Source organism: Hylobates moloch, unplaced genomic scaffold, assembly GCF_009828535.3.
Source record: "Hylobates moloch isolate HMO894 unplaced genomic scaffold, HMol_V3 SCAFFOLD_5, whole genome shotgun sequence".
Lineage (NCBI taxonomy): Eukaryota > Metazoa > Chordata > Mammalia > Primates > Hylobatidae > Hylobates > Hylobates moloch.
In genome coordinates this window covers 158,665,950-158,689,834 of record NW_026652280.1, presented here as the reverse complement: position 1 = coordinate 158,689,834, position 23,885 = coordinate 158,665,950, and the positions used below count along the sequence as shown (strand labels likewise).

Below are 23,885 nucleotides of genomic sequence, written 5' to 3'. Positions count from 1 at the left end.
TACCAGCTCCTCCTTGTACCTCTAGTATAATTCAGCTGTGACTCCATCTGGTCCTGGACTTTTTTTGGTTGGTAAGCTATTAATGATTGCCTCAATTTCAGAGCCTGTTATTGGTCTATTCAGAGATTCAGCTTCTTCCTGGTTTAGTCTTGGGAGGGTGTATGTGTCCAGGAATTTATCCATTTCTTCTAGATTTTCTGGTTTATTTGCGTAGAGGTGTTTATAGTATTCTCTGATGGTAGTTTGTATTTCTGTGAGATTGGTGGTGATATCCCCTTTATCATTTTTTATTGCATCTATTTGATTCTTCTCCCTTTTCTTCTTTATTAGTCTTGCTAGTGGTCTATCAATTTTGTTAATCTTTTCAAAAAACAAGCTCCTGGATTCATTGGTTTTTTGAAGGGTTTTTTGTGTCTCTATCTCCTTCAGTTCTGCTCTGATCTTAGTTATTTCTTGCCTTCTGCTACCTTTTGAATGTGTTTGCTCTTGCTTCTCTAGTTCTTTTAATTGTGATGTTAGGGTGTCAATTTTAGATCTTTCCTGCTTTCTCTTGTGGGCATTCAATGCTATAAATTTCCCTCCACACACTGCTTTGACTGTGTCCCAGAGATTCTGGTATGTTGTGTCTTTGTTCTCATTGGTTTCAAAGAACATCTTTATTTCGGCCTTCATTTTGTTGTGTAACCAGTAGTCATTCAGGAACAGGTTGTTCACTTTCCATGTAGTTGAGTGGTTTTGAGTGAGTTTCTTAATCCTGAGTTCTAGTTTGATTGCACTGTGGTCTGACAGACAGTATGTTATAATTTCTGTTCTTTTACATTTGCTGAGGAGTGCTTTACTTCCAACTATGTGGTCAATTTTGGAATAGGTGTGGTGTGGTGCTGAGAAGAATGTATATTCTGTTGATTTGGGGTGGAGAGTTCTGTAGATGTCTATTAGGTCTGCTTGGTGCAGAGCTGAGTTCAATTCCTGGATATCCTTGTTAATTTTCTGTCTCATTGATCTGTTTAATGTTGACAGTGGGCTGTTAAAGTCTCTCATTATTATTGTGTGGGAGTCTAAGTCACTTTGTAAGTCTCTAAGGACTTGCTGTATGAATCTGGGTGCTCCTGTATTGGGTGCATATATATTTAGGATAGTCAGCTCTTCTTGGTGAATTGATCCCTTTACCATTATGTAATGGCCTTCTTTGTCTCTTTTGATCATTGTTGGTTTAAAGTCTGTTTTATCAGAGACTAGGATTGCAACCCCTGCCTTTTTTTGTTTTCCATTTGCTTGGTAGATCTTCCTCCATCCCTTTATTTTGAGCCTATGTGTGTCTCTGCACGTGAGATGGGTTTCCTGAATACAGCACACTGATAGGTCTTGACTTTTTATCCAATTTGCCAGTCTGTGTCTTTTAATTGGAGCATTTAGCCCATTTACATTTAAGATTAATATTGTTATGTGTGAATTTGATCCTGTTGTTATGATGTTAGCTGGTTATTTTGCTCATTAGTTGATGCAGTTTCTTCCTAGCCTCGATGGTCTTTACAATTTGGCATGTTTTTGCAGTGGCTGGTACCGGTTGTTCCTTTCCATGTTTAGTGCTTCCTTCAGGAGCTCTTGTAGGGCAGGCCTGGTGGTGACAAAATCTCTCAGCATTTGCTTGTCTATAAAGGATTTTATTTCTCCTTCACTTCTGAAGCTTAGTTTGGCTGGATATGAAATTCTGGGTTGAAAATTCTTTTGTTTAAGAATGTTGAATATTGACCCCCACTGTCTTCTGGCTTGTAGAGTTTCTGCCAAGAGATCTACTGTTAGTCTGATGGGCTTCCCTTTGTGGGTAACCTGACCTTTCTCTCTGGCTGCCCTTAACATTTTTTCCTTCATTTCAAGTTTGGTGAATCTGACAATTATGAGTCTTGGAGTTGCTCTTCTTAAGGAGTATCTTTGTGGCATTCTTTGTATTTCCTGAATTTAAATGTTGGCCTGCCTTGCTAGATTGGGGAAGTTTTCCTGGATAATATCCTACAGAGTGTTTTCCAACTTGGTTCCATTCTCCCCATCACTTTCAGGTATACCAATCAGATGTAGATTTGGTCTTTTCACATAGTCCCATATTTCTTGGAGGCTTTGTTCATTTCTTTTTATTCTTTTTTCTCTAAACTTCTCTTCTCGCTTCATTTCGTTCATTTGATCTTCCATCACTTATACCCTTTCTTCCAGTTGATCGAATCAGCTACTGAGGCTTGTGCATTCATCACGTAGTTCTCGTGTCATGGTTTTCAGCTCCATCAGGTCCTTTAAGGACTTCTCTGCATTGGTTATTCTAGTTAGCCATTCATCTAATCTTTTTTCAAGGTTTTTAACTTCTTTGCCATGGGTTCAAACTTCCTCCCTTAGCTCAGAGTAGTTTGATTGTCTGAAGACTTCTTCTCTAAACTCGTCAAAGTTATTCTCCGTCCAGCTTTGTTCCATTGCTGGTGAGGAGCTGCGTTCCTTTGGAGGAGGAGAGGCTCTAATTTTTAGAATTTTCAGTTTTTCTGCTCTGTTTTTCCCCATCTTTATGGTTTTATCTACCTTTGGTCTTTGGTGATGGTGACATACAGATGGGGTTTTGGTGTGGATGTCCTTTCTGTTTGTTAGTTTTCCTTTTAACAGTCAGGACCCTCAGCTGCAGGTCTGTTGGAGTTTGCTGGAGGTCCACTCCAGACCCTGTTTGCCTGGGTATCAGCAGCAGAGGCTGCAGAACAGTGGATATTGGTGAACAGCAAATGTTGCTGCCTGATCATTCCTCTGGAAGTTTTGTCTAAGAGGAGTACCCAGCCATGTGAGATGTCAGTCTGCCCCTAGTGGGGGGTGCCTCCCAGTTAGGCTACTCAGGGGTCAGGGACCCACTTGAGGAGGCAGTCTGTCCATTCTCAGATCTCAAGCTGTGTGCTGGGAGAATGACTACTCTCTTCAAAGCTGTCAGACAGGGACATTTCAGTCTGCAGAGGTTTCTGCTGCCTTTTGTTTGGCTATGCCCTGCCCCCAGAGTTGAAGTCTACAGAGGCAGGCAGGCCCCCTTGAGCTGCAGTGGCCTCCACCCAGTTCCAGCTTCCTGGCTGCTTTGTTTACCTACTCAACCCTCAGCAATGGCGGGCGCCCCTCCCCCAGCCTCACTGCCGCCTTGCAGTTTGATCTCAGACTGCTGTGCTAGCAATGAGTGAGGCTCCGTGGGCATAGGACCCTCTGAGCCAGGCATGGAATATAATTTCCTGGTGTGCCGTTTGCTAAGATCATTGGAAAAGCACAGTATTAGGGTGGGAGTGACCCGATTTTCCAGGTGCCATCTGTCACCCCTTTCCTTGGCTAGGAAAGGGAATTCCCTGATCCCTTGTGCTTCCCAGGTGAGGCAATGCCTCACCCTGCTTCGGTTCGTGCTCGGTGCACTGCACCCACTGTCCTGCACCCACTGTCCGACAATCCCCAGTCAGATGAACCCGGTACCTCAGTTGGAAATGAAGAAATCATTCATCTTCTGCATCGCTCACACTGGGAGCTGTAGACTGGAGCTGTTCCTATTCAGCCATCTTGGCTTGGGACTAGAGAACTTCATATTTCTTACGGCAGCTCCTAAGTGGTATGTTTTGTTGCAGATCCACCAGATGTTCCTGATGAGGTAACCTGTGTCATTTATGAATATTCAGGCAACATGACTTGCACCTGGAATGCTGGGAAGCTCACCTACATAGACACAAAATATGTGGTGCATGTGAAGAGGTAGGTCCCTTCCTCACGGCTTCATATAAGCAGTTCCACCCCGGTTCAGCCAGAGCTCTGCCTCCAGCAGAGATCCAAGAAATCAGCCTCAAACATTAAATATATGCCTTGATTTATCCCTTATTTCCTACTTATGATCAGTGAAACTACCAAAGCCCTTTTCAAGCCATTAATATTTTCGCTCTGGCAGGAAAAGTGCTCTATGATCTTTCTGTCCTTTTTATTCATTAGTAGGCAAGTGGTAGCAGGGGCCTAATGGTGGTACAGCTCAGCACAGTTTTAAACCATTGCTTAGGATGGGCACAGTGGCTCATGCCTGTAATCCCAACACTTTGGAAGGCCGAGGTGGGCAAATAACCTGAGGTCAGGAATTTGAGACCAGCCTGGCCAACATGGTGAAACCTGGTTTCTACTAAAAATACAAAAATTTGCCAGGCATTGTGGTGGGCACCTGTAATTCCAGCTGCTCAGGAGGCTGAGGCAGGAGAGTTGCTTGAACCTGGGAGGCAGAGGTTGCAGTGAGCCAAGACTGCACCACTGCACTCCAGCCTGAGCGACAGAACAAGACTCCATCTCAAAAAATGGAATAAAATAATAAATTATTGCTTAAATCCCTGCTCTATTCTTCTTCTAGGGTTTCAACAACTTAATTTCCCTGAATTGCTATTATTTTTAATCTTTAAATGGGCCTAAAAATAAAACCTAATGCACAGGTTTGTTCTAATTCATTATGTGGAATTTGGCTTTTACAGTGTGTATAATTATGCCATGTTACCACTAAATTCATGGAAGCTATTGTTAATAATGACACTCAGATCTTAAATTTAGTGTCTATATAGCTGATCAACTTTCCTGTTTGCCTCACACGAAGGGGGTTTTCAGGACAAAGGATTTTCAGCTTTAAAACCTGGAAAGTTGTGGGCAAACTAGGACAAGTTGCTCACCTTATCTGTGTTTCTTGTTTTGTTTAGTTTATTAAAAAATAAAATTCCAGGCCAGGCACAGTGGCTCATGCCTGTAATCCCAGCACTTTGGGAGACTGAGGCTGGTGGATCACCCAAGGTCAGGAGTTCGAGATCAGCCTGGCCAACATGGTGAAACCCCATCTCTACTAAAAATACAAAAATTAGCTGGGCGTGGTGGTGGGCGCCTGTAATCCCAGCTACTCAGGAGGCTGAAGCTGGGAGAATTGCTTGAACCCAGGAGGCAGATGTTGCAGTGAGCTGAGATCATGCCACTGCACTCCAGCCTGGGTGAAAGAGCGAGACTCCATCTCAAAAATAATAATAAATAAAATAAAATTAGATGCCGGCTGGGCGCGGTGGCTCCCACCTGTAATCCCAGCACTTTGGGAGGCCGAGGCGGGTGGATCACCTGAGATTAGGAATTTGAAACGAGCCTGGCCAACATGGTGAAACCCTGTCTCTACTAAAAATGCAAAAATTAGCCAGATGTGGTGGCACACACTTGTAATCCCAGCTACTGGGGAAGCCGAGACAGGAGAATTGCTTGAACTTGGGAGATGGAGTTTGCAGTGAGCCAAGATTGTGCCATTGCACTCCAGCCTGGGCAACAAGAGGGAAACTCCGTCTCAAAAAATAAAATAAATATAAAATAAAATAAAATAAAATAAATAAAATAAAATATAAAATGCCTTCTGTGGTGTTGTTGAAGTATGCTTTTTTTCTGTCAGTAATTCTTAAAAATTTCACAAACCATTTTTTAAAGCATTTATTGGACCCTTACTGTTTGCCAAGCACTGGGCCAAGAGCTTTATTAATGCTGCCTCATTTAATACCCTATACAACCAGGTGAAGCCCTGGGATCGTACAAATGCTTATATCCTCCTAAAATTCATATGTTGAAACAAACCCCCAATGCAATAGTAACAAGAGTTGGGGCCTTTGAAGTGAGATTAGGTCATGAGGGTAAAGCCCTCATGGATGGAATTATTGCCCTTCCATAAGAGGCCTGAAAGAGAGCTTGTTTGCCCTTCTACGCTGTGAGGACACAGCCAGAAGGTGCTATCTATAAAGCAGAGTGAGCCCTCACCAGACACTGAATCTGCTGATGCCTTGATCTTGGACTTCCAAGCCTCCAGAACTGTAAGCAATAAATTTCTGTTGTTTATAAATTGCCTAGTCTAAGGTATTTGTATAGCAGCTCAAAGAGACTAAGACAGATGCATACAATTATTTTTCCCATTTGTATAGACAAGGGAACTGAGACTTAGTGAGATCAGGTAATGTATCCAGGACCACACAGCCGCAGAGAAGGAGAGGTGGAATTTGAACATAGGTTGCCTGACTGTCTTCTTAACTTATTTTCTGCTGAAGGTGTGTGGAGGACCAGATTGCAGGGCATATTTAAGATATTCTATTCAGTTCTCATCATTATGGAAGGGAATAACCTTCTTTTTTAAAAAAAAACTTTTTATTTATTTATAGGGTTTTTGTTTTTGTTTTTGTTTTTGTTTTTGTTTTTGAGCCAAGGTCTCTGTCGCCCAGGCTGGAGTGCAGTGGCGCAATCTCAGCTCACTGCAACCTCTGCCTCCTGGGTTCAAGCAGTTCTCCCAGCCACCAAGCCTGGTCTCTATGGAAGAGAATAACCTAATCTTGCTCTCTCTCTCCACTTGTTGGATACTCAGAATAATTTTGATTAAGTGAAACCTAAAAAGAAACACCTCTTCAGTCAAGAAAGTCCATGTAGAAACTAGACAGATTTTATGAACACATTGCCAGGCCTAGAGTTACCAGCTGCATGCCATGGGCAAGAGGCGTACACCTTTCATTCTGAACGGGAGTTAAACAGAGGCATATTCTGGCACCAAAGAGATGATGAAAACTCTGATATCAGGGATGGGTGGAATTGATTGAAGAGATGCAATATGCTAAGTACTGTGCTCTGTACTTCATGTGCATGACATCTTCAATTCTCAACTTAACCTTGTGAGGGAACTATTGGTATTGTTACCATTTTATAAATGGTTTGGGGAGCTCACATTACGTCTCCAAAGTCACTTGACTGAGAAGTAAAGGAGCAGGGATTCTAACGGGGATCTCTCCGGCTACACCATTGGAGACTAAACCTCTACCCCTTGCCTATAGGGTAAAGTAGAAAAGCCATGAGAGCAAGGCAACTGGAGTCTCACTGCTAAGTCAACTTTAGGAATGTGAAGGTGAGGGCAGTATGGCAGCAAACTTTGCACTTCAAGCACACAGAAAAACCAGGCATTGCCAGATTGACAGAGAGAGCCTAGTGTCTTGAGGATCTTCACTATCTCCCAGAACCTGGAAGGATCTCCTGAACTGCTTATCCTGGTTGTTTGGTTAATTCATTCTTTCTTTGGTTTTTAATATAACCCCTTATTAAGTATAGTTCATCTACCATACAATTCACCTTATTTAAAGTATATCATTCCTTGAGTTTTAGCACCCATCACTACAATCAATATTGAACATTTTCATCATGCCAAAAAAAATCACATCCACCCATCACTACAATCAATATTGAACATTTTCATCATGCCAAAAAAAAATCACATTCATGAGCAGTCACTTCCTATCTCCCCTCAATCTTCCCAGTCCATGGCAACCACTATTTGCTTTCTGTCTCTGTGGATTTGCCTACACTGGACACTTTATATAAAAGGAATGATATAATATGTATTCTTTTGTGACTGGCTTCTTTCATTTAGTATAATGTCTTCAAGGTTATCTATGATGTAACATGTATCAATACTTTATTCCTTTTTTTTTTTTTTTTTTGAGATGGAGTCTTGCTCTGTTGCCCAGGCTGGAGTGCAATGGTGGGATCTCGGCTCACTACAACCTCTGCCTCCCGGGTTCAAGTGATTCTTCTGTCTCAGCCTCCTGAGTAGATGGGATTACAGGTGCATGCCACCATGCCCAGCTAACTTTTTTTGTATTTTAGTAGAGACAGGGTTTCATCATGTTGCCCAGGCTGGTATGGAACTCCTGAGCTCGGGCAACCCTCCTGCCTTGGCCTCCCAAAGTGCTAGGATTACAGGGGTGAGCCAACGCGCCTGGCCCTTTATTCTTTTTTTAATAATGTTCCATTATTTGGAACACATTTTATTATTTATTCCTTGGTTGATGAACTTTTTGGTTGTTTACACTTCTCAGCTATTATGAATTACGCTTCTATTAATATTTGTGTACAAGTTTTGTGTAGACCTATTTTTATTTCTCTTGGGCATATATTTAGGAATAGAATTTCTGGGTCTCTTGGTAACTCTATGTTTAATCTTTTGTTCAACTGCCATAATGTTTTCCAAAGCAGCCACACCATTTTACATTCCCACCAATAGTGTATAAGGGTTCCAGTATCTCCACCTTCTTGCCAACCTTTGTTTTTATCTTGGTTATTGCCATCCTAGTGGGTGCAAGTTAATTCTTTCAAGCCTGACTTACCTGCCTTCTGAGGTTCCTGATCGTAAAACTGCATTGCAAATGCCGGACAGATGAACCACAATTTGAAAAAATGTATTTGTTGGATACAATTTTAAACTTGCTAACCCCCACCTAATTTCCTATTTAGTATCATAAAAATATTTTCTGAATATTTTATACGACTATGTATTTTATATTTCTCTTAAAAATCGTTTAACACGTTCAAAATTATGTATGTTTAAATTTATTTACACATGACTTTTGAGGAACACATTCACTTTATAAAGTAAGGAATATTTGTAGTAGTTATGAGTACTAAGATTGTTCTCAGTATTCAAAAAGTCACTCTGAAAGTATTAAGAATGAGTTTACTAAAGAGAATGCTTTCAGAAATATTCATTGGGAAGAGCATGGGCTTTAGAGTTTTAGATTTAATTTCCAATTCTGAAACTTATCAGTCAGGTGTCTTTTATGATACAAATATCAGAAAACTCAAGTGCAGGCCAGGCACGGTGGCACACGCTTGTAATCCCAGCACTTTGGGAGGCTGAGGCAGATGGATCACTTGAGGTCCGGAGTTCAAGACCAGCCTGGCCAATATGGTGAAACCCCATCTCTACTAAAAATACAAAGATTAGCAAGGCATGTAATCCCAGCTACTCGGGAAGCCGAGGCAGGAGAATCGTTTGAACCTGGGAGGTGAAGGTTGCAGTGAGCCGAGTTCATGCCATTGCACTCCAGCCTGGGCTACAGAGTGAGACTCCATCTCAAAAAAACAAAAACAAACAAAAAAAAAAACAAAATAAAAAAAGTCAAGTGCAGTCACTTAAATAGACATGGCCTTATTTATATCAGGTCACAATTATATGTAGTAACAGATGGCATGATAATTCAGTAATACCCCAGGGATCTAGGCTCTTTTCCTCTTTCTACTCTGCCATCTTCAGTGTGTTGACTTTAATCTTCAGATGCTGTATCTCCAGGCTTCTTATCCAAGTTCCAGGCAGGAAAAGTGGTAAAGAGCAAAGGAGTTCCTCCTGTGGACTTCCACCTACACTGAGTTGGCCACAACAATGTCACATGCCTACTCTGTCTGGATGGGAATCTGGCAGAAGGGCGTTGTAAATGGAGTTTGATACCGTCATCCAACAGTATCTGCCATAGTTGCTAGCTGTGTTATCTTAGAAAAGTTATTTGGCCTCGCTGAGCCTCAGCCTCCTGTGAAATGAGGATAATTAATGCCACAAAGCTTATAAAAAAGCAAATTATAGGAAGTGACTTGCATATAGGAAATGCTTAGAATTAAGTACAACACAAAATGGTGTCTTAGTCCCTTCAGGCGACTATAACAAAGTACCTAGACTGGGTAATTTGTAAAAAACAGAAATTCATTGCTCACAGTTCTGGAGGCTAGGAAGTCCCAGATCAAGTGTCAACAGATTTTGAGGGTCTGTTCCTCATAGATGGTGACTTCTATATGTTCTCATGTAGTAGAAGGGGCCAGGCAGCTCCCTTCAACCTCTTTTATAGGGGCACTAAATTGATTCATGAGGGTAAAGCCCTCATGACTTAACCAGTTTCTAAAGGCCCCACCTCTTAATACTATTACATTGGGGTTTAAGTTTCAACATGTAAATTTTGAGGGTACACAAATATTCAGACTATAGCAAAGGATATTGTAATATTATGGCCCAAGAGAAACCTGACTGATTTGATTGAGGGAAATATTAATGTAAAGGCATAAAAAATATTATTTATAGGATATTATAGATAATTTTATTCATATATTTTTAAGTGATACAATAATTTTGGAAAAATCTACAAAGAGATGTTGCATGTGCTCTAATAAGAAAGACTTATTTTTTATATGTCAATAGTACATTTATTCATTCAAACTAGAATGTAGGCTTAATGTGGGCAAGGATTTTTGTTTGATTTGTTCATTGCTATATTGATTGAATCTAGAATGGGGCCTGACACATAGTAAATGCTCAATAAATATTTGTTGAGTAATTATTCTAGTTGATAACCAGAAATAGACATTTCCTGAATCTCCCTTTCACTGTCTAGTTAAGTAATAATATGAGGTCATATATATTTTATAAATTATTTTTCCCATTTTCTTTCTTAAAATCCAACAATAAACTATAACCAAACTTGGATAAACCTAACCAAGTTCTGAATTGATAGAGGCCAGATTAATGGGATTTTATTACATTTTAAAGAGGACATAAAATATATAAAAGGTTAGCATAAAAATGAATGTTCTCCTCTAGTAAAGTCAAAGGACTAACTTATAGACAGGTCAGAGAAGGAAACAAACACCTATTTATCTAACGATTAGTTACAAACAAACTAATGAGTTGAAAAAAATTAGAGAAGAGGGCTGGGCGCAGTGGCTCATGCATGTGATCCCAGCACTTTGGGAGGCTGAGGCAGGTGGATTGCTTGAGCTCAGGAGTTTAAGACCAGCCTGGGCAACATGGAGAAAAATACAAAAAATACAAAAATTTCTACAAAAAATACAAAAATTAGCCAGGTGTGTTGGCGGGTGCCTGGAGTCCAGGCTACTTGGGAGGGTGGCTTGAACCCAGGGGGCAGAGGTTGCAGTGAGCCACTGTACTGCAGCCTGGGAGACTCAGCCAGACCTTGTCTCAAAAAAACAGAAAGTAAAGAGCAAGTCAATTTCTCTAACTACCGAAAATAATCTTTCCCTCAAGGAGAAAGCTGACTTATAATGAATGTTGTGGTCGAGGTAGTATTATGTTTAAAAGGGCTCTTCTAAACGTTCGGTTATTAGGGTATTTTCCACATTGGCAACTAGGCAGAGATCAGTATGTGCAAGGTTTCACTTCTAACTCATGTGGTTCAGTTTTCCAGTAAAATCACACGTAGAGAGAAGCTTTTTACCTGAGACCACCTACTCATTTCTCCGGTTGCAGAAAGGCAGTGTTTCCCCTATGGGAACATAGGTGCCATCACAGGCCTCCCCATGTTGGGGTGAAGTTGTAAAGTAGAATTTTGTCTGTTTTTCTTCAAGAGCTTTCTTTCTTCCCAGCTCCTTTGTGGTGGCCTCACCAGACAGAGCTTCCTGGCTGTTCACATACCTTCTTTTACCTCCTGTATTTTGCTGTTTCAAAGGGTAATGATGGGGGAAAAAAAACAAAACAAACAAAAAAAACAAAAAACAAACAAACAAAAACCTGTGCTGATAACCATCTCCCTACTGTAGTCCCACTATCTTCAGCAATTTCATGTAAATATATTTTTTATTTATCTTGGAAACACTGGTAATGTCTGGCTTAGTGCATTCTACTCCATAAATATTTGTTGAATAAAAATGCGTGAATGATAGCCCTGCATTCTGTTCCATTCAAGTCATCTTAGCAAATATTTATTTAGCATTTGATGGTTTCCTGGAATTGTGTTAAACTGTAGATATTAAAAAAAAAGACACCATCTCTGTGCATGACAAGCTCATAAACAGTTTAGAATAACACCAGTGTCAGGATTTTCAGGCACCATGGAAGACGAATAAGGCAAATGTTTTCAGACGCAATATCGTTTTAGAGCCTTAAATTCAGCGGCCTACTCTGCCAGTTCATAAGACCTGCTTGTTTCTGCCACATCTTCTCTACATGCATATTTTTAATAACCAGAAAGAGTTCTCAGGTGTGATTCTAAATACTATTTTTAAGGCTATGTTAGGTTTCAGTAATTCCTTTAGGACTCAAATGTAGTTTATATTTTAGAATCCATTTCCTCATTGATTATGAGCCCAGAGAGCTAATTGTGGCTGCAGACAAACAGAACCTTGCTGACTGATACTGCTTTATATTCATGCCCACTAACCTCAACTGGGCCCGGAGAGCCACACAGTAACCCTACTACATTTCACTAGCCAAGTCACTGTCTTGCTAAGCCAGGTCATTACTTCATTACTTTTTCTGTCATCTCTCCTCTCCAGTATCTTCCCTTCTTCACTCTCTATTGAAGACCTGCTTCCTACTTTCCTGAGAAAACAGAAGCAATGAGAAATACCACAGCCTCCCTCACTGACTAATGCATTCACAACTGTACCCATATACTTGATCTTTCCTGTTATTGCTATGGATGAATTACCATTGCCCTGAGGTCAACTCTCCACTTGGGTATTAGATCTTGCCCTGCCTGCCTACTGGAGGACACTGCTCCAAAACGTTCCTCTCTTCCTTCTGCATTGTCATTGTCTCTGTCTTTACTGGATCATTCCCATTGGCTTTTAAGCATGCCGTAGCCTTTGCCCTTTTGAAAAATATAACCCTCCCTTTGTTCGTGACCTCTACCACCCAATTTCTCTGTTCCTTTTCATGAAAAAAATCAAAAGAGTTGTCTGTACTGTCTGTCTCTATTTTCTCTCTTCTCTTTTATCTAGTTTAGTCATGTTTTATGTCCTCACCACTCCACTGAAACAGCTCCTATCAAAGTCACTGATGATTTCCCCATTGCCAGATTGAATGGTTTATTCTCAGTCTTTATCTTACTTACCAGAAACATTTACTATCCGAGCATTTAATGTAGCTCTTCACTTCCTCCTTTTGGCTTCCAGGACAGGACTCCCTTTTGCTGCTCCTCCCACCTTCCTGGAAGCTTTATCTCAGTCTCTTTTGCTGATTCATCTTCATTTCAGATAAATTCATAGTGACCCAGAGCTCTATATTTTGTCAGCCTAAAAAAAGACACTAGGGAAAATTATCTTCAAATATGCTGGGTTTACTTGAGAATACAAATAAAGATTATAATACAGAATGCATGACATGGCAAGCCAGCAGTGCATTTGGTGAGGGAAAGGATAAAGGGAAGCTTTTATTACCAAAAGGGATATATGTGAGCTATTTAGGAGCAGAGTTCATTAGTTCCAGAGGCTCAAAGCCAGAGTGATTGTCAATTAATCAGTGGAGCTGTATTACTGGGTAAGCGGTCTTCCAACGACATCTTATCTGTATTACTGCAGTCCTAACGAATGTCTAGTGATAAACCTTATCAAAGCAGGGGATGAATGAAAGGTTTTTAGAAAGTCCTTGGAAACAGTTCTTATCTCAGACATGTAAGCCTGGGCCTCCTCTCCTTCAGGCCTTTCTTGCCCTATTTTGTCTGTGTCTGACAAAAGTGATTTCATCCTGGTATGTGCAACTTTCACACCTAGGACCTTTTATTATCTCTATCTACAGTCATTACCTAAAGGATAGGCTTCAAATTTGTGGTTTAAAATTCCTCAATGTATATCTGTGTCTAAATATCTCCACCAAATACAGCTGCCATGTTTCTAACCTGTCATTCAAGGTATCTTGAAGTTAACATTTTCAAAACCAAACACCCAGTTTCCTCTCCCCAGACTTGCGTTTTCCATTTCAGTAAATGGCAACTCTATCCTTTGCATTATTCAGGTCAAAATCAGGTAGATCCTCCTGGATTCCTCTCTATTATGCCCTTCATCTAATTGATTAGCAAAACCTTCGGCTCTATCTTTTAAAATGACCTCACCACCTACACTGCAATCCAAGCCACATCATCTCTCACTTGGGAGTACAAGAACTTCTAACTGGTCCACTGGCTTCCTCCAGAATCCCTTACTCATGAGTTTTCACAGTAATCCTTTTCACATGCACGTCAGGCCATGTCACCCTTCTGCTCATGAACCTCCCATTGCACTCAGAGATCAAAGCCAGAGTCCCTCAAGGACTCTACGTGACCTTACAAGTCTTCTAAACTTTCCCCTCTTCCAAAACTCTCTGATTTCATCTTTAATCCCTTTCCTAGCAAAACCTCACTGACCTCTTTGCTGCTCTTTGAACAGGCCAAGCAAGGTCCTGCCTCAGGGCCTTTGAATGTTACCAGAATGCTCTTCCTCCAGAGAGCCACAGGGTTTCTTTATTGCCCTAATGTCACCCTCTCAGATAAGACTTCCCTCATCTCTCTAAAAAACAAAAACCTTAAAACCTACCCCTGCTCTCAGAACTGCCTAACCTTTTTACTCCGCTTTATTTTTCTTCTGAACATTTCTCACCATACATAGATCAGATTCTATATTTATTTGTTTCCACCAAAATGTGTACTTCACGACAGTTGGGACTTTATCTGTTTTGTTCATTGTAGCCCCAATATCTAAAAATATACTTGGAATATAGTCAGTGTTAAATAAATATTTATTGAATGAGTGATTAAATGAATGAAAGACACTATTTACCATTATCAACATAAATCTGCAATTTTTATTGAAAATCTATAAATTACAACTACATCTAGGTGCTCAGGGAACATCAGAAAAATATGAATTATACTAACTCCCTTCAACAAATCATCTGTCATGTATTAGCCCATGAAAAAAAGAAATAGAAATAAGATATTCAAAAACTTTGTAATATACAGTTATGTAAAAGATAGAGGAAAAACCAAAGTGTTGTTCTCCTTTCTACTCTCAACAGCACTTCTGACACCAGATGTGGGAAGATTTTCCTCACACACCAATCAATTCTCCTGCAGACATCAGCTAGATGTCTTCTAATTTAATTCAATTCTGACTCTATCTACCTGGAGGTAGCATCAGATCCCACAGGCTAAAGGCTCAGTCCCACAAGACTCAACCCTATCTTAAATGCCAATCACAAGCCCCAGGTCATGACCTGTGCTTTTGACCAACTGGCTAAAAATTGGGGTTTCCACTGTACACTCCTCAGGTTTGATTAACTTGCTAGAGTGTCTCATAGAACTCAGGAAAACACTTTACTTATATTTATCCATTTATTATAAAGGATATTACAAAGGCTACAGATGAACAGCCAGATGGAAGAGATGCATGAGGCGAGGCATGCAGGCACACCACCCTGCAGGCACCCTCATGTGTGCAGATATCTGGAAGCTCCCTGAACCCAGTCCTTTTGGGTTCTTATGGAGGCTTCATTACATAAGCGCGATTTATCATATCATTGGCCATTGGTGGTCATTCAGCCCTTCTCTCTTCCCAGGAGATGGGGGTGGGTGAAAGGGTGAGGGGGTTGGGGAGACTGAAAGTTTCAATCTTCTCATCACATTGTTGGTTCCCCTGGCAACCAGCCCCTACCCTGAGCCTATCCAGGAGCCCCCAGCCATCAGTCATCTCATTAGCACTTTGGAGATTCCAAGGGTTTTAGGAGCTGTGTGCTGGGAACCAGACAGAGACCAAATATATATTTCTTATTATGTCACAATATCACAAGTTCTATATAAAAATTACCCTAAGGTGTAATTAGTCATTATTATCTTCAATTAAAACAGTGCTTTGTGGTCTAGGTGCTAATATGGGGTACAATTTAAAAGCAGAATTAAATTACTTAGTAACTATGGTTACTGTCAGTTTGAAAATACATTTCCATTTTGACTTGTGGTCTCAGTATGTGTGGTAAAAGAATTAGCCACAAACCAGTGAAGAACATATAATGTGGTTTTCTCTAACTGGAAAATATTCAAAGATGTCCTACTTACCACTTGCACATAGTTGCCATTTTCTTGTTTTCACATTTGAATTCTTACTTAGCATGAGGCTAACATACCTTATAACAAGTTCTCTGTTAAGGTATTTACGTTTCATCTTATTTCAGAAAGAATATAAGGTAACTATGTAAACATCTCAATTTAATGGCGTAATTTAACTTAAGATACAGTGATATAAGAGAAATTTCACTGGTAAGAAATACAGCAATTTTAAAAGTTTCATTTGTATTCTTTAGAATGTGTCAAAGTCACATATCATAAATATCTTTTTTTTTTTTAATGGACACATAGTCTCACTCTGTCATCCAGGCTGGAGTGCAGTGGTGCAACGTTGACTCACTGCAGCCTCCATCTGCTGGGCTGAAGCCACCCTCAGCCTCCCGAGGAGCTGGGAGGACAGGTGCCGGCCACCACGCCTGGCTAATTTTTGTATTTTTAGTAGAGACAGGATTTCACCACATTGGCCAGGCTAGTCTCAAACTCCTGACCTCAAGTGATCTGCCTGCCTCGGCCTCCCAAAGTGCTGGGATTACAGGTGTGAGCCACCACGCCTGGCCTCAGCCAGTATCTCTTAATTCAGAATAATTGTTGTTTAATGAGTCCTTCATTGTGTGGGAAGCCATCTACTCTGTTTCTTATTTCATTAACTCATGATAACAACGTTACCATTCCTATACTAAGGATGAGTAAACTGAACTGTATAGAGCTTAAGTAACTTGCTCCAAGTCTTACAACTTATCAAGGGGCAGAGCTGGGATTTGAAGGTAGGTCTGTCTCTGAAACCCAAGCCCTGTGATTTTAGTCGCCATGACATATCCTCCTAGTCCTCTCATGGTGTTCATCATGATCTCACGCTGGTATGAGGAAAGAGGGAACGCAGAAAAAATACACTGGAACTGAAAAACCTGAGCTGAACGGGGGGAGTTGCTCCTCACCCCTCCAATGATTGTCAGCCTTAGAGCAATTCCTTGACCTCTTGCTGAGGTTGTCTTGTTCTGACAGTAGCAATAAGTTTATATAAATTACATAAAATATAGAATTTCTGTAGTACTTAGATGCACACGTGCTTATTGCTTGGTATTAATAGCTTAAGGCTGGTACCTTTTTTCTGTGTCTCAGCAAGCATGTTTCTTAGACTCCAAAAGATGTAAGTGTCTGGCAAGTTTAATCCTAGTGGGATATTTTGGGGCTAGAAAAATTTAAGAGTTGCTGAAAAGATATATAGTAGTAACAGGACTTGGTAGAGCCTTGGTGGAGGGACAGTGATTTTTAAGCTCTGTCTTCTCCACAAATCCAATCAAGGCAGTCCCCTGAGAGAGAGGGCAGTTGATGGTATCAGATTTAAAAAATCAGGTTAGAGTCTGCCTCAACAGCACAAACACTATAATTGGAACAGGACAAAGAAGATGGCATGACTCCTGATCAAAAACGGCATGCAAATTTGTGAAGTATTTCCATTTGATACAAATAAGAATGTGTATGGCGGAGCACAGTGCCTCGTGCTTGTAATCTTCACGTGGGAGGATTCCTTGAGGCCAAGAGTTCGAGACCAGCCTGAGCAACATAGCGAGGCTGCATCTCTTAAAAAAAATTATTTTAAATAAAAAAGTTAGTTGGGACTGGTGGCACATGCCTGCAATCCCAGCTACTCAGGAGGCTGAGGTGGGAGGATCACTTGAGCCCAGGAAGTCAAGGCTGCAGTGAGCTATGATTGTGCCACTGCACTCAAACCTGGGTGACAGAGACCCAGTCTCTAAAAAATAGAATAAAACAAGAATGTAGGCTACTTGGCTTTCCAGCATTGTTCAGATTTCAAGGTTATTTTCCTTCTAAAGTAGTATATCTACATCAGGTTAAGTTTCACGATGTAATGCAATTAACTTAGGAGTCTGAAAGTAATACACCAAACAGGTAATAAATACCTAAACCATTGCCATAGCTATCACAACAGGGAAAAAAGATAACATAAGAAAATCATATTTTAATGCTTAAAAAATGCTTAACCTTCTTTAGTAATTGGTTGGCTCTTAAAGGTGACGAAGAGAAAGTTGTTAAAAATGGCAAACTGAGAAAGGTGGACTACATGCCTTTGACAGCAATGAAGATACTGGCAAGAAGTGCTGATTTGCATGGAAAAATAATTTAGTTGTCAGTTTCTATAGTTCTGGTTCCAGTCAGACATCAAAATGAAGCTCCCAGTGAGGGCACGGGTATGTGGGAGACACACACGTGAAACAGCAGTTGAAGCTGGGAAGGCAGCAAGCCCAGAAAAAGGAGTCGGGAAAAGGCAAGCGCCAGGGCTGACCTTCAACGTGAGTGAACTCAGAGCGTGGGGAGAGAAACCCAGGGGGAAGCCTGGAGGGGGACATGTCACTAAGCAGGTGTGAGGGAGGAAGGCCCTCTAACCCAGAAGACAGGCTTTGGGCAGCAAGGAAGTGAGAATTATAACCAATCAAGAGGGATAAATGCTTAAATGAGGATTCAGAGGACTTCGCCTCGTAAAGGACACCATTTTAAAAGAGCAGTTTCAACGAAAAGTAAAGGCAAAGATCACAATAAAAGGACTAAAGACCAAGTGGGAATAAGTTGGATGTAGTTACTAAGGAGGTAGAAAATCTGAGAAGCTTAAGAACATGAAATAATGGAGTAGGTAGTTCAAAGGGCTCGAGAAATGGGAACTGAGGAAATTCTAGTGAAAATATTTCCATGTTACAAGTGAATCTGATTACAGATTATGTTGTGTTTTGGAGTCTGAGGGGGTCCCTATTCATCTCTGCAGAAGAATGAGTGAACAAGGGGTGGGACAAGAGGCTAGGAGATTTGAGGACACTCCTGTGTTGGTCCATTCTTGCCTTGCTATAAAGAAATATCTAGACCAGGTGTGGTGGCTCACACCTGTAATCCCTGAACTTTGGGAGGCCAAGGCTAGAGGATCACTTGAGCCCAGAGCTCAAGACCGGCCTGGGAAATGTGGCGAAACCCTGTCTCTACAAAAAATTAGCTGCGAGTGGTGGTGCCTACCTGTAGTCCCAGCTACTCAGGAGGCTGAGGTGGGAGGATCTCCTGAACCTGGGAGGTCAAGACTGCAGTGAGCTCTGGTCACACCACTGCACTCCAGCCTGGGTGACAGAGTGAGACCCGGTCTCAAAAAAAAATAAAATTAAATTAAAAAAGCAAAGCAAAGGAAAGAAATACCTCAGGCTCGGTAATTTATGAAGAAAAGAGTTTTATTTCAACTCACAGTTCTGCGGGCTGTCCAGGAAGATTGTGAACAAGACAGAGGGAGGGGGGATGTGCCACACTCTCTAAAATAACCAGATCTGCCTGAACTCAGAAGGAGAAGTCACTCATTACTGCCAGGAGGGCAGCAAGCCATTTATGAAGGGTCTGCCCCCCAAGTCCTCACCTCCAACACTGGTGATTACATTTCAAATGAGATTTGGAGAGGATGAGGATGGAAACAATATCAAATCTCTTCACAGAAATCAGAGGAGCAAAGAAGCATTCTCCAGCACTCCTTTCCCCACTGCCTCCAACCCTCATCCACTAAAAACACTGTGTGATTATTTAGGGTTAGAGATTTAAAAACAGAGGCTCAAACTTTCTGTCCAAAGCCAATGAATACAATTGGAAACTTTGGCATTAACATATATCATTTGGAAATCTACCAAGTTTATTGGGCTTCTTGGAGATTCTCATTCAGTTATAAAACTTGGATAGATATGCTTTGAAATGATACTTAATAGCCCTCCCTACTCCCCTGTTCTAAACTAGATCTTTCTTCTTCATCTTTTCCATCCTCTTCCACAACGCACGACTCCCCTTCCTCTCACCAAACCTGTCATTAGGTCCAGTCAGTTCTACACTCAAAATCCTTCATGCGCTGGGCGAGGTGGCTCATGCCTGTAATCCCAGCACTTTGGGAGGCCAAGGCAGGCAGATTGCTTGAGCTCAGGAGTTGGAGACTAGTCTGGGTATCATGGGAAAACCCCATCTCTACACAAAATACAAAAATTAATTGGGCATGGTGGTACATGCTTGTGGTCCCGGCTACTCAGGAGGCTGGAGTGGGAGGATTGCTTGAGCCCAGGAGGTCAAAGTTGCAGTGAGTCAAGATGGCCTCACTGCATGCCAGCCTGGGTGACAGAGCCAGACCCTGTCTCAAAATCCTTCATATCCACCCCCACTGGCTTCCACGTACTTCAGACTAATCATCCAATTCTGGATTATTGTATAGCCTTTTGATTTTTCCACTACCACCACTTTCATCTCCCACCAATCTGGGGCTAGACAGCCCCAGACACCCTCAAAATAGTGTGAATCTCACTATATGCACTCTCTTTCTGTCACTTACGTGATACAGCCCTGACCCATCGGTAGCTCATGGAAGGTCTTCTGACAGGCCTGCTCCACTGCAAGTTTCTTCTTGCATTTTCAGGATCCAGGCTATTGCACTTGTTGAACCTTCTCAGAAATGTCATGTTGTTTCATGTATTTGTTTCAGAACATGCTGGCTGTCTCTGTCCAGGGGGTTGGCCTTCCCCTACCCCATCGCAATCTCTCACCCGATCCTGACTCCTCCCCACCACTCCACCCTCACCCTATATCCTGATAGAAATGTCTGACTTCACAGTCCTTACACTGAATCAAAACGCAGTGCTCCTTTCCAAAGGCAGCTATCCTGGCTATTCCGAGCTGTGTCCAGTGCCGACTACACTAATAGGCACAGTAGGCACGGTGGCTAGGGCCCACAATAGTTCTAGGAGTCCATGAAAATGTTTATTTTACTTAAAATCAGAAGACAAAAATAACTGTTATGTTCATGTGTATGCATATATACAGCACGTGTATGTATACATCTATGTATGTGTGTGTATTTATGTGTGTTTTATATATTTATATAATACACATGCTCATTTGTTTTAATGGAGGAAAGTGTCCATGAAGGCAGAAGTGTTCAGGGCCCATCAAAGTCATACTGTGGCCCTTGTCAGATTTGAATTTACTTTTAAAAATTCTGAAAATAAAATAAATTTTGAAATATTTTTCAGTAAATGGCTGCATGTTTGAAAGCAGGCTTAAAAAGGTAGCATTTTTGTCCAGGCACAGTGGCTCATGCCTGTAATCCTAGCACTTTAGAAGGCTGAATGCATGGATTGCTTGAGTCCAGGAGTTCGAGACCAGCCTGAGCAACACAGCAAGACCCTGTCTCTACTGTTTAGAAAATTAAATTTTAATTTTTTTTTTTTTTTTTTTTTTTGAGACAGAGTCTCGCTCTGTAGCCCAGGCTGGAGTGCAGTGGCGTGATCTTGGCTCACTGCAAGCTCCACCTCCCAGGTTCATGCCATTCTCCTGCCTCAGCCTCCCCAGTAGCTGGGACTATAGGCGCCCGCCACCAGGGCCGGCTAATTTTTTTGTATTTTTGGTAGAGACGGGGTTTCACCATGTTAGCCAGGATGGTCTCGATCTCCTGACCTTGAGATCCGCCCGCCACAGCCTCCCACAGTGCTGGGATTACAGGCGTGAGCCATAAATGTTAATTTTTTTAAAAAAGGTAACATTTTAAAAATCTGGAATAATTAATTCAAACTTTTTTTTTTTTTTTTTGAGACAGAGTCTCACTCTGTCGCCCAAGCTGGAGTGCAATGGTGTGACCTTGGCTCACTGCAGCTTCTGCCTCCCAGGTTCCAGCAATTCTCCTGCCTCAGCCTCCCAAGTAACTGGGATTACAGGCACATGCCACCAATTTTTGTATTTTTTTAATAGAGACAGGGTTTCACCATGTTGGCCAGGCTGGTCTCGAACACCTGACCTCAGGTGATCCACCACCCCCTCCTTGGTCTCCCAAAGTGCTAGGATTACAGGTGTGAGCCACTATGCCCGGTCAATTAATTCAAACTAAATACAATTTATGATTATCTTTTTTTTTTGTTTTAAGTTTAGAGACAGAAGAAGAGCAACAGTATCTCACCTCAAGCTATATTAACATCTCCACTGATTCATTACAAGGTGGCAAGAAGTACTTGGTTTGGGTCCAAGCAGCAAACGCACTAGGCATGGAAGAGTCAAAACAACTGCAAATTCACCTGGATGATATAGGTAAAGAATAAGAAATTCTGTAATGTCTTTAATAATAACCAGTTTGTGCTGACCTAGTCAAATGAGGTCTAGATCTGAAAGAAGTTCCCCTAAAGTTCCTGCAGAGCGTGATAAAAGAAACAGAAATTACCCACAATTCTACTGCCCAAGACAACTTAGAGATGAGTAGTGCTTCTGCCATTTTGTTGTATATCCTTCTAGTCTTATTTCTAAATTGCTGTATGTGGCTGGGCCTGGTTGCTCATGCCTGTAATCCCAGCGTTTTGGGAGGTCGAGGTGGGCGATCACTTGAGGTCAGGATTTTGAGACCAGCCTGGTTAACATGGTGAAACCCTGTCTCTACTAAAAATACAAAAAAAAAAAAATTAGCCAGGCATGGTGGTGGGCACCTGTAGTCCCAGCTACTCGGGAGGCTGAGGCAGGAGAATTGCTTGAACCTGGGAGGCAGAGGTTGCAGTGAGCCAAGATTGTGCCACTGCGCTCCAGCCTGGGTGACAGAGCAAAACTCCATCAAAAAAAAAAAAAAAAAAAAGAAAAGAAAAATCCATGTATGTGTTTTTACAAATATTTATTGGAAACTTCTTATTTTCAAGCATTGTTCTAAAGGCTAGAATGAATAAGATAGACAAGGTGCCTGCCCTGAAATAACTTACAATCTACTAGGGAAGACAAAAAAAAAAAAAAAGCCACAATGATCATGGTAAAGTTTGTTGAGTCTAATGTGTGAAAAGTACAGCATGCTAAGGTCTTATACTCTGTACACTACTTGGGGACTTATGTAAGGCTTTTTGTTTGTTTGTTTTTATTTTGGAAAGTTTTCTAAAATACATAGAAAATCGCAGAGAATTATGTAGACCTCTCTATGTTCATCAGTCAGATTTAACAAACATTAATAGTTTTTGTTTCAGATATTTTTATACCCTGCCTTTTTATATTTATATATTAGTAATAAACATTTCTATTAATCTATAGTTTTATTTTTAATGTTGTCTGAATATATAGCAGTTTAGTCCCTATTATTGGAGATTAACACTGTTTTCAGTTTTTAACCATATAAACTATATTGCCATGAACAACTTTGTGGCTAAATTTTAGCATAGTTTTTGATTGTTTCCTTAAGATAAATTCCGAAAGGTAATTACCCTTGAGCCTTTTACAATGACATCCAAGTCCTAAAACCACGGTTCAGCCAAACGACACCAAGTCTGAATCATCCTCTCTTTAGAGATCCCAGTACCAGTGATTCCTGTTGTTGTAATTAAAGACTGTTTCAATAAGCTAACATTTATTGAGCACTTTCTTATGTGCTAACTACTTTTTCTTTTTTTGAGGCAGAGTCTCACTCTGTGGCCCAGGCTGGAATGCAGTTGCACGATCTCAGCTCACTGCAGCCTCCGCCTCCTGGCTTCAAGCGATTCTCCTGCCTCAGCCTCCCTAGTAACTGGGACTACAGGTGTGCGCCACCACGCCTGGCTGATTTTTGTATTTTTAGTAGAGTTTGCTATGTTGGCCAGGCTGGTCTCAAACTCCTGAGTTCAGGCAATCCTCCCACCTCAGCCTCCCAAAGTGTTAGGATTACAGGCGTGAGCCACTGCCAGCTAACAGCTTTTCACATACATCATTTAACCCTATTTTGTAGATGAGATTATAATGTGTATATTAGAAAACTGAGGTTTGATGGCATTAAAAAAATTTGAGATCACAGAGGTAGGGAACATTTAATTCAGGGGATCCTCCTGCCTTAGCCTCTCAAGTAGCTGGGACGACGGCCACATGCTACAGTGCCTGGCTAATTTTTTAAAATCTCTTTTAGAGACAGAGTCTCATTTTGTTGCCCAAACTTGTCTTGAACTCTTTGGATCAAGCGATCCTCCTGCCTTGGCCTCACAAAATGCTGGGATTTCAGGCGTGAGCCACCATGACCGGCCTGAATATTAGATTTGAAAACACACTCTGTTGAATATGATGATGGACAATTACCCCATTTTATTGTATATCCTTGGAGTTACAGTTCTCTTGACTATGCTCTATACATTTTTGTAAATGTACATTTTGAGGTAGAATGCAGTAATATACCCTTTTCTTATAATAGATGCCCCTCAATGCATTAATGATGTT

The 23,885-nt window shown here is 41.1% G+C and overlaps 1 protein-coding gene across 1 annotated transcript in view; it reads left to right on the top strand.

Annotated features, from left to right (window-relative positions):
* Nucleotides 1–23,885, top strand: part of IL23R (interleukin 23 receptor) — a 97,507-nt gene that overhangs the window by 12,516 nt on the left and 61,106 nt on the right. Inside the window, exons 4-5 of the mRNA XM_032151992.2 lie at nucleotides 3,624–3,747; nucleotides 21,607–21,767. Coding sequence (XP_032007883.1) covers nucleotides 3,624–3,747; nucleotides 21,607–21,767 — 285 coding nt within the window. The remainder of the gene's footprint in view (nucleotides 1–3,623; nucleotides 3,748–21,606; nucleotides 21,768–23,885) is intronic.